Raw genomic sequence first — 14,264 nt, forward strand, 5'->3', positions numbered from 1 at the left:
TAAGGCGCGTTGTTTTCTTTTTTGCGCAGCGGCTGATTTCAGTTTCAAATACCTTCGTATTAATGTCGTATATGTCCTAAGATTATATACACATAGATACCACACTCCCATTAACTACTGTGTTAAAATAGTAACCCCATTTGAAGGCGATAATATAGGGCAAAAATCGCTAACCTTTGGTTCTTTCGGTAAAGTCAGGTAGGTAGATGACGATTGCTTGTGTTGCGATCTATTATTTTTCTACCTACGTGACTTTACCGAAAGAACCAACTAGTATGGATTCCTGCAGTCACGAAAGCTTCAAATCAAGCATAGACAGCCAGTCGTTCATATAAGTTGAAGGCAGAATAGTACTATAGTAAGAGCAAGTACAGAATCACTGAAACGGAATTTATAGCTTGAAAGTGCGGGGCCCATAGCAATATGCTACTTTTGCCACTAGGATAATCCGGCAGTGACCACGGGGAGAATAATGCAAATTTCAAATATACAGGCATCAGGGTCGGGATCAAACCCACGACCTCCTGTATACCAAGCAAAGTAGTTAACATCTTGCCACTGTGGCACTCCACCGTGGAGATGGAGCGATATCAGCTCATGGACAGGCGTAATACGAGCTTCGTGTCGCAGGACAACCATGTGGAATGCCAATGATGATGGAAGGCTCATCCAAAATGCTTGATCAGTGGAAACAAGAAATCCACTGTCCAGCACTTTATTCTTATAGATGGCCATCGATGTTCATGCTGCGTAACTTTAACAATCAGCCGACAAAACACAGGTGTTGTGCATCCCGAGTCAACCAGCAAGACAACCAGACGTGTCACCCATTTTTGTTACTGCTGCATTGCTTTTAACAGCAAAAAAACACTTCAGAAATGTTTTGGTGTATTTTTGGTTTAATGCAATGGTCAAATAATTATTAATTTGTTTGCATTCTACACAATGTAAAATTCTCACAACGTAACCTTTATTCATGGTGAGCATGCACCTCCATGTCTAAAAAAGACAAGGGTATACGCAAGGCTTAACACAACACAATACAATTTTAAATTATCTGTTAAAAATGGGGTGGTCTCGTTGTGTGTGTGTGTTGAAGTCGGGTCGGTTGTTCGGGCCAATGAGACGTGGTGGGCACAGACACCGCGTCACTGTGGAGTCCCACTCACATCTCTGGTAAATGGCTGTCATTTCAAAGGGCACAAAGCCACAAGCAGGCGCACACAACGGGGCCTCGAGAACAAGGGAAGAATATTGGTCAAACAGCAATTACCATACAAGGGGAATATCAGGACCTACAAACGACACTTGTTTCACACAGTGGATGTTTAATCTCCCGTGATGTTAAATAAAATATAGGAGGGCTCGAGTGCTGGCTGCGTGTTCCAAATTTGTCACAAGTAAAAAAATGGCACTGAAAATTACTCAATTGGGATTACATGTAGCAACATTGCCCCTTACTGCAAAACTACTGCAGACTGAAACGTAGCGATATTCTTGCACTGAGATTGGCACAAATACCGAATACGCCAATGATTTAAATTGACCATTTAAGTGTATGTTTGTATATCCATTAAATCTTTATTTAAATGGTCGGTGTATATGTACGAGTATGAATTTCAAAGTGAAAGGGCAAAATGTATGTGTGAAGACCACGTGAATGCGTATGAGTGAGTGAACAAATGCACATTCATCTTTGCACAACAACCATGCGTAGAAATATTACCCAAGCACAGGCTTCAAAACAAACGCGTTTCACAGAACATTCCCTGCAACCAGCACCATGAGCTCCTCTTCACGCATCAAATCTCTGACATAGGCCCCTCCAGGTTAATATGCTAGGTGATGCTTTCAATGGGTGCCCCGTCATGGTGGGTTCTGTCTGTTGCCTGTGTAGTGGAGTAAATACGCGCATGGGGGTAAATGGTGAGATCGAGCGGGGGCAGGACAGTACGGGTCAAATTGGGACAGACAGGTGCGATGGTTGGGACGATGAGGTAATGATTAGGCCAATTAAGCCAGAGAACCAGCGACGGCTGTGATTGGCTGGTGTTGTTGTCAGGGCTGAAGTGGCGTCATAATGTCTGGGCAAGGAACAGGTACACGAGGACGCGGAGCGTCGGTGGGACGCGGGCTAATTAATTGGGGAATAATGAGAACGGGGATAAATTGGGGAGACGCGGATTGAGGGAGTGGTGATCGGGGGCTGGAGACGGAAGACAGAAAGCTGGGCAGATAGCGGAGAGCAGAGATGAAGCAGCCAGCAGTGGAGAGAGCACAGTGATAGCGGAGAGCAGAGAAGCAGTGATAGTGGAGCTAACGGAGAAGCAGAGATAAGGAGAGGCAAAGACGGCGAGTGAGACGAGCAAGGCGCGGCGAGCGAGCCGTGGCAAGCAGGGGAACTGTGAAGTATTGAGGGCATGTGGAGAACTGTAAATAAAGTGGTGTTGGAAGAAATACAAAAGTTGTCCGAGTGAAATCAACCACTACACCTGCACCGAATGCGAATCCCACACACAAAGCAGACTGCATTTGGCGAGCATGATCAAGCCGTTGAGCACGAATATCACACGACCACAGGGAGAGGATGCAGTTTTATAAAACGTATGACCGGGTCAGCGTGGGGGTGCATAAAGGTATAGGAAACATGGGAATTCCCTCTGCTCCCTTCAGGCACAACACACCGAATGACGGGGCGAGTGTGCGCACAGTGCATCACTTCCCCAGCTGCTCCGGCGTGCTGAACGCCTCGTACACGTTCGCCGCAAAGTTGCGCACGGTCTCCATGGTCAACAGTTCCTAGAAACATAAACGGGGAACAGGAGCAGGCCTTAAAAAAAAAAAACAGGCAAACTCAAACTCTGTGTGCCTATGTGTGTGTCTCTCTCTGCTTGTGTGTCTGTCTGTGTGTCTCTGTGTCTATGTTTTGTCTCTCTCTCAATTTTAGCAATCTTTGGAAGAACGTAATCAACCAGATGGGGTGTGGACTGATTTGTTGGCCGACTATGTGTTGTATTGCCCTATATTTCCAAGTTTACTATGTTTGTTTTCTCATTCATTTGTACCTGATGACGGTTGCTTGTGTTGCAATCGAAACGTCGTATTCTATTATTTAATTTATTTCTCAGTGACTTTACCGAAAGAACCAAATAATATATACGTTTTGTCAAACATCAAATCTGCATTAACCACATACTCGTGGCAAGACAATGCATATATTATCAGATATTTATTTGCATGTTTTGCCACAAGTACGTGTAGTTAATGAAGACTTGATGTCTTGCTAAAAGGTATCTATTTGGTGTTTGAACATCTTTACACCTGTTTTATTTCCAGAAAGGCTAAAAGCTATTATTTGCCCCAGTCATCACAACATTTTTTCTCCAAAACTGATGCCCACATTAAATTTTCCATTGCGATTTGTGACACTGCTCGTAAAATGTCAGTGATCGATAATGCCCAGTATTATTTAACCAATAATGTCTGGTATTATTTAAATAATGCCTGGTATTATTTTAACAATGTCTGGTATTATATTCTTAGTTTTTTCGGTAAAGTCACGTTGAAGAGAAACAACTAAATAATAAAATATATATAAAACAATAAAAAATTCTCACGACGTTTCGACCATAACTGAAGATGACCGTTTGAGTTATGGTCGAAACGTCGTGAGAATTTTTTATTGTTTTATAAATATTTTATTATTTTGTTGTTTCTCTTCAACGTGACTTTACCGAAAAAACTAAGAATATGAATTACTGCAGTCACGAAAGCTTTAAATCAAAATTTAATGTCTGGTATTATTTAAATAATAATGCCTGGTATTATTTAAATAATAATGCCTTGTATTATTTTTATAATGCATGCAATTATTTTGAAGCCTGGTAATATTTTAATAATACCTGGTATAATTTTAAAACCCAGTTTTGTTTAACACGTAGGCATTCGCGACCAACATTTTGGGACCCAATAACTGTTAATTACCCAACCAATAATATACATCCATTGTAATGTATATGACTACATTAACCCCATTCCTTTGGTCTTTGCACCTGATTGGCTCACATGTGACATGACATTTAACCCTCTATTTACAGGGGAAACGTCATGGTACTCGAATTGTAAATGTTGTGGGGTTTACTCTCGAATGCACCGGTGTGCTGAACTAGTCACTAATTGCCACGTTTTGTTTATGTGACAAACCGTACTAATTGGCTGTGTTGGGTGGTGGCGGGTTTAACGACACATTCATATTTATGCAATCTAACCCAAAAAACCCCTTTATTATTGAAAACCCAGTTTCTAAAGTTACTTGATAAACATGCCCCCATGAAAGAGATTAGGCTTAGGGGCAATAGGCCACCTTGGTTTCGTGCATTAGTTGCCAAACTGATGAAGTCTAGAGACCATGTGTTGACCATTGCCAAAACAAACAATCGCTCTTTTGATTAGTCCAATGACAGAACCCTAAGAAATCGTTGTACAAGATAAATAATAAACACGAAATACAAATACCACCGAGATGCTCTTCTCTGCTCTCAAAATGACCCAAAGGTCTTCTGGAAAATTATAAAAAGGTTTTAAATAAAGGTAACCATCATGGGATTCCTACTGGACATCTGTGAAAAAGAGCGTCACAGCTCATCAGATTCCTCCAGTATAAATAAAGATTCTGAATTTCGGGGTAAAACCCTGGTTGATGAACAGGAAATTATAAATAGCCTACATTTTAATTCTGGTCTACCAGATCACATTTCCGAGTGCGCAAGTCAATGACCCAAAGATCAGTGGTTGCACTCATCAGGATAAGACCCGAATGTTGATGTTCAAAATAAACGACTGTCCGCCATCCCATGGAGATTGAGTTTTCTTTGACAGGGTATCTAAAAATCAACGCCCTGCGCAATGTTATGAAGTTGAAAATGTGTTCACCCGAGAGTGGACGGCATTCCCGCGTTCGCCGTGAGCGGTAGTGGGCGACACGACCTGCAGATCTCTCACTCAGTTGTTGCAGCTTACTCTTTTGTAATGGAACGTCCCAATTATGAGAAAGACTGCTCTTGTTCATCTGTTGCATACAGTTGATCCAACAGAAGATCCTAACAATTGTAGGCCTATACCGATTCTATCAACACTTATTCGAGTTTTTTAGACACATTTTAAGACTCGCATAGTTCGTTTGATCTCAAAATACAATGTAGTCAATCATAGCCAGGCTTTAGAGAACAACTATAATACAACCACAGCAGTAATTATGGCCATTAACATTGTCAGAAATCAGGTCACGAATCAATTCTCAAGGGCTTTATTCCTTGAACTCTGAAGTTTTAAAATCTGTTGATCAGAACATTGGGTTAAATTCCCTTGCAGAACTAGACTTATTTGGAAGTGCCATATACTGGTTAAGTAGCTACCTCTCAGACCATCACCGGAATGTTTACATGTGTAATGGTTCGACAGAGGTGCACACACTCGTGTGGAGGCAACACTATTTATTTAACACAACTGCAACACAACTGCAACAACACACCCTATACATAAGGTGGTGATCACCGTCCTACTCTCACTAACACTCAGTACTACTTGGTGTGGCCAAGCCAGGAGGCTACTGCTTGGCCACAATGACTGGAGGCTTGTGTCTTCAGAGTCTTCATACAACGGCTTCATCCCAGGCACCAACAGCCCCACTCTGCGCGCTGAGCCCGCTTATAAGCCACTCCGGCGTGGCCGGCCACGCCCTGGCCACGCCCCCCTTCTCGAACCCTCGAGAAGGCGACACTGCCTGACCACATGACCCCCGGGGTCCCTCAGGCCCCCGGCCCCCCTCTTGGATCCGGTCACGTGTCCAGCCGGGGTCACTCGGAGTGCCATAGCCTGACACAACCCCCGTGGCACTCATCAACAGCCTCCATACCGAACAGGCAGTGACGTCACGCCTGCAGATCCAACATGGCAGTGATGTCATGTGAATACAGGCCCGACATAGTAGTGACGTCATATATCACTACACATGGATAATATAACATCCAATAAAATCTCACTGATAATGGTCAAGGGAAAATATTTACACAAAAATGGGTATCAAACACTGAAGTCTGAGTTTGATCATTCAACATCATCTGATCTCCAAACTGGTTCCAAACGCTGTTCACACCAAGCAAAAGCTCCTCTCTCCCCATAGCTTCTCTACACCAAATCCCATTACAGTGCAGACAGAAAGTTTGTAATTAATTCAGCACTCTCATTCAGATCCCATATTGAACAAATGTAAATTGGTAATCTCACAGACACATATTGTTGGCCAATACAAATTCGTTTGGATATGATTAGAGTCACTACCGTCCTTCCACTCCTTGATGATTGTGACAGCCAACAGGTTGGAATCTACAACTGTCATCAATAAGCTACATCCTCTTTGGTTATTTCGGTAAAGTCACATAGTAATTAAAGCTTTCGTGACTGCATACAATTACTCATTGTTTTTTTCGGTAAAGTCACGTATGTAGAAATACAATAAAATTATATTAAAACAAAACAATCACGACGTTTCGATCACAACACAAGCGATCTTCATCAGGTGTCAAGAACAAATCATGGAAAGAACAAATCATGGAGGTAAATACAACAAAAAAGATGAGAGACGAGAATTTAACAAACCTAAAAAACATTATGTGAAGCACAACCAATCAGGCAAACAACACAGTTAGACACTTCCTGGCGGACCACGAATTTCAGAAGAGTGTTAAATTTCGTGTTCAACTTCTGGAGTGCAAAAAACCAGCATAGACAGTGAAAATACGAGGTACATGGTCAGTAGGAAAGATGGACAGAGAGAGAGGGACGAACTGCAGCTTAAATAGGAAATAAGGTGGGGGGGGCAGAAAGAGAGTGGCAGCTCATCTTGCGGCAGCTCAAAAACAGCACATCTTGCATATGCACAGAAGCGGGGGGGGGGGTGGTGGGAACAGGTTTGGGGTGCATATTTAGGACAGAAATGCAACGGTAACTTCCCCGTAGAAGTGTGTTGATAAGGTAATTAAAGCTTTCGTGACTGCATAAAATTACTTTCCTACTGACCATGTACCTCGTATTTTCACTATGTCTATGCTGGTTTTTTGCAATCCAGAAGTTGAACACGAAATTTAACACTCTTCTGAAATTCGTGGTCTGCCAGGAAGTGTCTAACTGTGTTGTTGGCCTGATTAGTTGTGCTTCACATGTTTTTTAGGTTTGTTAAATTCTCGTCTCTCATCTTTTTTGTTGTATTTACCTCCATGATTTGTTCTTTCCATGATTTGTTCTTGACACCTGATGAAGATCGCTTGTGTTGTGATCGAAACGTCGTGATTGTTTTGTTTTAATATAATTTTATTGTATTTCTACATACGTGACTTTACCGAAAAAAAACCAATGAGTAAAGTCCCGTAGGTATAAAATAAAATAAATCACGACGTTTCGGGCGCAACACAAGCGTCCATCATCAGGTGGGAAAGCATGGTCTGCTGCTGCGGCAGACTGTTTTAAAAGGTTTGAAATGGGTGTAGATCAAGGGTCATGAGCTTGTAAATGCCATTAGTTAAAGCTATATGTGACCAGAACTTGGGAATGCCATTTACAGAAAGACTATTAATTTTAAATGGGAGATGCAATTCTAATTCTTTTCAGTATAAATTCCATTATAAATGCCATGTGAGAGCTCCTATTATGAGTGTTATGCGTAACGTGGTTATTTTGGATTGCTCACTGTTTTTCCAATGTACATAGTTCTGGTTATTATTTATAGTCATGTTTATAACATTGCCTGCTGTTGCGCTAAACAGCCTATGTAATGTGCTGGCTACTGAGATGGAGCACGCTCATGTGTATACATAGAGGTCTGATGCAACATGTTATGCATATGTATGTCAGGTGTGCTTATGCATATTCATATGGATAGCATATAAGAACTAGCACTAGGGCATACTGAGAACTCCTTAAAGTCTGTAAAGTTACCAGATTAATTCAATGTGTTTTTACGTTATACAAGGCATAACGTTACAGCTACTGTCGTACCAGCCATTCTGTGTAGTCCCTGTAAACATTCCCTAGCAATGTAACTTGATTGCCGCTTTGACCCGGTTGCCACTGAAAAAGAGCATCTTAGTTCAATGGGCCCTACCTGCAATCAGCCGTACGCCCACTGACCTGCACGAAGTGGTTGGGCGCGTCGCTGCAGACAACGTGACTCTGGCCATCAAGGATGGGGATGACCTTTGCGAGAGGGAGCCACTCTGCCGAGATGCTTCGCACAAAAAGTACAAATATGACGAGCGATAAAGATAATCCGAGTATAGGGCATTTCCATTACTATTTGTATACGGTTTTACTTTAGTTTAACACGTAGGCTTTCGCGACCAATATTACTCATAATAAAGGTTTTTGGGTTAGATCGCATTATTTATAAATGTGTTGTAACCCTCCACCACCCGACACGGCCAATCAGCAAAAAAGTGTCACGTTGACAAAACACAATTAGTTCACTACTTTAGCCCACCGGTGTGTTGAAGAGTGAATCCACAACATTTACAGTTTGAATATGACGTTTCTCTGGTAATTACATCCAGCATCATCGGGCAATTCGCCAGAATGGTAAAGCCCTCACTTGCTCCCGGTCTTATATAGAGCAGCAGGGTGACGTCATCATTTAACTCATTCAGGTGTAGTAATTATATAATCGATTGGTAATCAGTCAATGGTTATGATTAGTAATGAGTTGTAGATTAGTAATTAGTTGTAATGTGTGATATTTTGAATATATGCTACGTTAGTAATCCGTTAATTAGTATGTGTTTCCCCTATAAGGAATTGTAATATGTATTATTTAATAATACGCTTCCAAGCTGCACTAAGCCTATAGCTATCAGAGCAATTAAAGTTATTTCTATTTAAATTTCAATGGATTCTCTAATTAGTCTTTGCCAGTAATAATTAGTTTTACACAACACTTCAACGTTATCAAAATCAATTGAGTGTCCTTGTTGACAAGCATGTTCTGCCATTGCCGAAAGTTGTGTTTGAGATAATTTAATATTTATTTAGTGTTCTTTTAGTCTTATGTTACGTCCCGTCTGTCCAATAGAGCATCTGCCACATAAACAATTCATCCGATATACACCTTTTGTTGATAATTTAGGTAATTCGTCTTTAGTGCAAGATACTAGTTTTTGAATTTTGTGTACTGTACCAAATCTTACTGTAATGTTTTGCTTTTGCAAAACACGGCTAATTTGTCAGTTACTCCTGAGATATATGGGATTTTAATTGATTTAACAATCTGATCGCTTTCAGCAGTGTTGCTTTGCGATCGTGATTTAGCATTCAGTGCTCTTAATTTGAGTATTATTGTAGCCATTCTGTCGTAATGCTTCTTTAACGTGTTTGATCTCTCTCACTAGACTCTCATCATCTGACACTGTTTTAGCCCGATGTATGATCGTCTTGATAAGAGAGGATTTCTGAGCTGGATGAAGATGCGAATCTGCATTCAGATAGGCATCAGTGTGCGTTTGCTTTCTGTAAACGCTGTGTGTTATTTTACCATTTAGGCCATGTCCAAGCAAAATATCTAGGAACGAGAGTGTGTTATTCACCTCCATTTCCATGGTGAACTGGATGGCCGGGTTTTGTGCATTGAGATGATTTAGAAAATCATTAAGAGTATCTTTACCATGTGGCCAGACAACCAAAGTGTCATCCACATATCTAAACCAAAAAGGTGGTCTTCTTTGGTTCTTTCGGTAAAGTCACGTAGAATGAGAATAAAATAATATTATTATATTATTTTATAATTATATTATTTTATAATATTATTATATTATTTTATTCTCATTCTACGTGACTTTACCGAAAGAACCAAAGAAGACCACCTTTTTGGTTTAGATATGTGGATGACACTTTGGTTGTCTGGCCACATGGTAAAGATACTCTTAATGATTTTCTAAATCATCTCAATGCACAAAACCCGGCCATCCAGTTCACCATGGAAATGGAGGTGAATAACACACTCTCGTTCCTAGATATTTTGCTTGGACATGGCCTAAATGGTAAAATAACACACAGCGTTTACAGAAAGCAAATGCACACTGATGCCTATCTGAATGCAGATTCGCATCTTCATCCAGCTCAGAAATCCTCTCTTATCAAGACGATCATACATCGGGCTAAAACAGTGTCAGATGATGAGAGTCTAGTGAGAGAGATCAAACACGTTAAAGAAGCATTACGACAGAATGGCTACAATAATACTCAAATTAAGAGCACTGAATTATTCTCATTCACGTAGAATGAGAATAAAATAATATTATTATATTATTTTATAATTATATTATTTTATAATATTATTATATTATTTTATTCTCATTCTACGTGACTTTACCAAAAGAACCAAAGAAGATGAATCCTTGCAGTCACGAAAGCTTTAAATCGAAACAAAAAGATGGTTTTAATTTGCTCGAGGCAGGTGCTCTTATTTCAAAGTTTTCCATGTACAGATTTTCTATAGCTGCTCCTTCCTTTTGTTTAAGGAAATCCCCTCTCCATAAGGAGTAAGTGTTATTTAAACAATGGTCAGCAAGTTTTGGAATATCTTTAGGTAAACCTGTATTCTTTACTAGTGTATCAAGTAATTTAAGCGATTCGTTCACTGGAACCTTAGTGAATAGAGAAATCACATCAAAACTTACCAGAATATCATTAGGATTAAGTTTAATATCTTTAATCACATTCACAAGATGTTCTGAATTTCTTATGAATGAAGATGTCCTACCGATGTAGGGCTGTATTTGTTTAGTTATATATTTTGCTAATTTATAAGTGGCAGAGCCAATTGTACTGACTATGGGTTGTAATGGGATGCCGATTTTATGAATCTTTGGTAGCCCATACAGTCTAGGTGGTTTTGAGGCCCTTGGCTTAATTTGGTATTGCTCATTCTTGGGGATTAATGACTTTGCAATTATTGCAGTAGTCTTACGTTCTAAAGTATTAGTTGGATCTCGTTTAATTTTAATGTAGGTACTTTCCTCTAGTAAATTTCTAATTTTATTATCATAATCGGCTCGTGACATCACTACAGTAGTGTGGCCTTTATCAGCTGCCAGGATTTTCAGAAAGTAATTATGTGATTTTTTTTGCAAACATAACAACGCTGAAGTAAATATTCAGTGGCCACCACATTAATGTAACCGCATGTTATCACCACTTCCTTCTGCCAGATCCTTCCGTAGTTGTGTGCAACTAGTAAAAGTAAGAAAAGCCTCCTAATGGCCAATGGTACCCACACAGAATAGTAACAGTGATTTTGTCATTACAGCATCACTCATGCCAATGGCATCCACAGACTCAGGAACAACCCAATGCTCAAAGTGCCACAGCCACCAAGCAGCAGACTGTGGATGACATGTGGAGAGAGTGAAGATGGCTGTTTCTTTTCCGCCTACTTGCCACTGAATTAGCTTGAACAGCATCAATGGTTCGATTCCCACACCTGAATTCGGAAAGATTATGGAGGTGGTGGAACGTACCCCATCATGTTCCGCCCTCCGCTTCCGGTGATCTGATCCTGCCGAAAAGACTCCGCTGCCCCATCAATGAGACGCAAAAAGCCTCGGTCCAGACATGCACGTAGCACGGTCCAGAAATCCATGCTGTGTACGCAGAGGGGAAGTGGGGAAGCACTGCTAAGTTTGCATGGTCGCTCAATGGCCGTTACCTGTCCATCACGTCCCTCATCTCACTCAGGTACAATACACAAAGTGCTTGCCACAAATGAACCACAATACCTTGCTGAAGGAAAGGTCTTCTTTCCGATATTAGAAAGCCATTGGAGCTATGCACTTTTAAACAGATTGAAAACTCATTTCATTAGAACTTATTTTTGTGTTTAAGTTGTTGTCATTCCCTCACACCTCCGATGAGCACGGTTGGCTACGTACGGTGCGAAAGTTCAATATACATACGTACATCATGTCCCCTCATCTCCCTCAGGTCCCCACACTATTACCTGTCCATCATGTCCCTTGTCTCACTCAGCATCTTCTGGGCAGTCAGCTCTTCCTCCCTGGAGCCACACACCTGCACAGTAACGAATGCCAAGATATAATCTTCTGTCAGCATCATTATCGTTATCTCCACACGTGATCAATGTCATGTTATATTAAAAAACAATCGTCACCGTGTTTTTTTGTTATGTACGTATATAATAACAATTGCCAAGAAAACGCTAATTCTCAACCTCTTTCAAAGGGGTCCTGCATTGAGTTGCTTGCCCAAATTCATGATATAGTATTGTGTCAGGAAACCAGCGTACCCTGAATAAAAACTACTTGCTGTACTGCAATCTCCTGGATATGCAGCGGATGAATAATATTTGGAGTTTCACAAATCTATGATATTCATAATCCCTTTTCAGAATGATAGCCATTACATCACCATGTCACAAATGTAGCCTAGTTTTATTTTCTACATAAGACATTTAGGGATTATTATTTTTCTACTTGATCTGGAAGAGAGTGGTAGGAACATGGCTTGGGGACAGTGGCACAGGGGTAAAAGTGGAGTTACCCTAACATCGTCAAGCACTACCACAGCCGTGCTAATGGTGAGACAGCAACTAGAAGATGCCAAGATCCTGAAACGTATTTCACCATGCAACATATTTAAGCGCGTACCCTGAAGCTCTGTAACTCTCAGTGGCATAGCTACCGAGTGTGCAGACACCGCTACTGCACCACCCACAGGCCGCAGGGCCCAGGTGCTGGGGCTAGGACGGGAGGGGACAATGCCCCCATTAATTTCCTTACACCAGGTTCCAAGCCAACCACACCGGACCACTGTACAGGCAGTCCTTGACTTAAGAACGCCCAACTTACGAACACCCACACTTACGAACCAGCTTCCATGAAATTAGTTGTTTTAACATTAACTTAAAACATGCACTCTCACTTGCAAATTGAACCACAGCACTATTTTGTTCAGCTGAGAGATCCTCCGTGAAATGTAATGAGTCTGCCTCATGCTGGGGGTGAGCGTTTGTGTGTGGGCATTTAAATATGGTAGATTACTGTGTTCCGACTTAGGAACAATTCGTCTTAAGAACGGGTCTCAGGAACTAATTGTCCGTAATTAGTTTGGCTTTCTATATCACACCGAGACAAGCAGGCCCTACAGAAGTAACTTAGAAAAGTTTCCTCGTGGAAAGCAAGGGGTTTTGGGGACAAACCTGTCCATCTAGTACGTCGTCTTCCGGAGCCAGCATGAACTTCCCAAAGCCGCTGAGCTCCTGTCGCCCGTCGCCCTCCACCAGGGTCCTCACGCACGAGATCATCCCATCCAGCTCGCGCAGCGTCACACTCTGCCTCAGAGACACACTGGGATGGGCGGCATGGAGCCGCTGCTGAACGCAGCCAGGGAAAGCCACGAGCACCTACGTCACATGTGGTTACCTGGTCCGGCTTTGCTCAAAACAGCACTCGAGCCATGAATCCAGAAAGCGGCTTTGTGTGCCATGGTGCTGCTGCGAGCGGCCACTCTGCACATGTAGCGCAGCTGTTGTGCGGAGACTTTCCGCTCCGTCATCATGTAGTGGGTACAGACGGAGACTCAGGCTTACTATGGGAGGCAACACATTTATTAACTTAACACCAACACTATTAACACAAAGGGGTAACTGCCCCTTTACCAGATAACCTATGGTGGTGGACCACCAGGCTAACTACTCTAACACTCTGAGTTAGCTACAACGGACCGGATCCCAACTCGGGTCCGGGTCCGTGTGTTAGAGACTCCTCTTCTGGCGTAGAATGTAGATTTCTTCATGAAGACAACAGCAGCCAGTCCCACTGGCGACCCAGCTTTTTATCCTGTGTGGCGGGGCTCGCTCCGCCCCTAGCCACGACCCCCTTCTCGAACTCTCGAGGAGGTTCTCCACTGGACACGTGGTTTCCCCAGCCCCCCCTTTGGGGGTCCCCGGGTAGATACCTCCGGTCACGTGTCCTCCGGGGTCAACCAGAGTGCCATGGCCCCTTGCAAACCCGTTCCGAGGCCGGCACTCTCGCCCCCTATCCTGTAGGGGCTGGCACTGCACGTTGAGCGTGATGCCATTCCTTGACTGTCGGACAGTGCTGCCCCAGCTCTGCTCGGGCCGGTACTGCATCCCCCTTCAGTGGTGTTCTTGGTAGTAATATATTGCATGGCATGCCTTTCCCAGGCTGGTCACACACAGCGAC

General features: G+C 42.2%; 1 protein-coding gene across 2 annotated transcripts in view; it reads right to left on the reverse strand.

The window, feature by feature from the left end:
* Window positions 1–881: 881 nt before the first annotated feature.
* The window catches only part of PEX3 (peroxisomal biogenesis factor 3), a 38,339-nt gene continuing 24,956 nt past the window's right edge, over window positions 882–14,264 (reverse strand). Inside the window, exons 8-12 of one of the 2 annotated variants that reach the window (XM_032944260.2) lie at window positions 13,259–13,406; window positions 12,041–12,111; window positions 11,562–11,684; window positions 8,185–8,281; window positions 882–2,799 (exon numbers count right to left, since the gene is read on the reverse strand). In XM_032944260.2, coding sequence (XP_032800151.1) covers window positions 2,716–2,799; window positions 8,185–8,281; window positions 11,562–11,684; window positions 12,041–12,111; window positions 13,259–13,406 — 523 coding nt within the window. In that variant the 3' untranslated portion in view covers window positions 882–2,715. The remainder of the gene's footprint in view (window positions 2,800–8,184; window positions 8,282–11,561; window positions 11,685–12,040; window positions 12,112–13,258; window positions 13,407–14,264) is intronic. The other variant, XM_032944261.2, reaches the window with a different exon arrangement.

The sequence above is a fragment of the Petromyzon marinus genome, chromosome 23 (genome assembly GCF_048934315.1).
Source record: "Petromyzon marinus isolate PM22_M1 ecotype Great Lakes invasive population chromosome 23, UKy_Petmar_22M1.pri1.0, whole genome shotgun sequence".
Classification (NCBI taxonomy): Eukaryota; Metazoa; Chordata; class Hyperoartia; order Petromyzontiformes; family Petromyzontidae; genus Petromyzon; species Petromyzon marinus.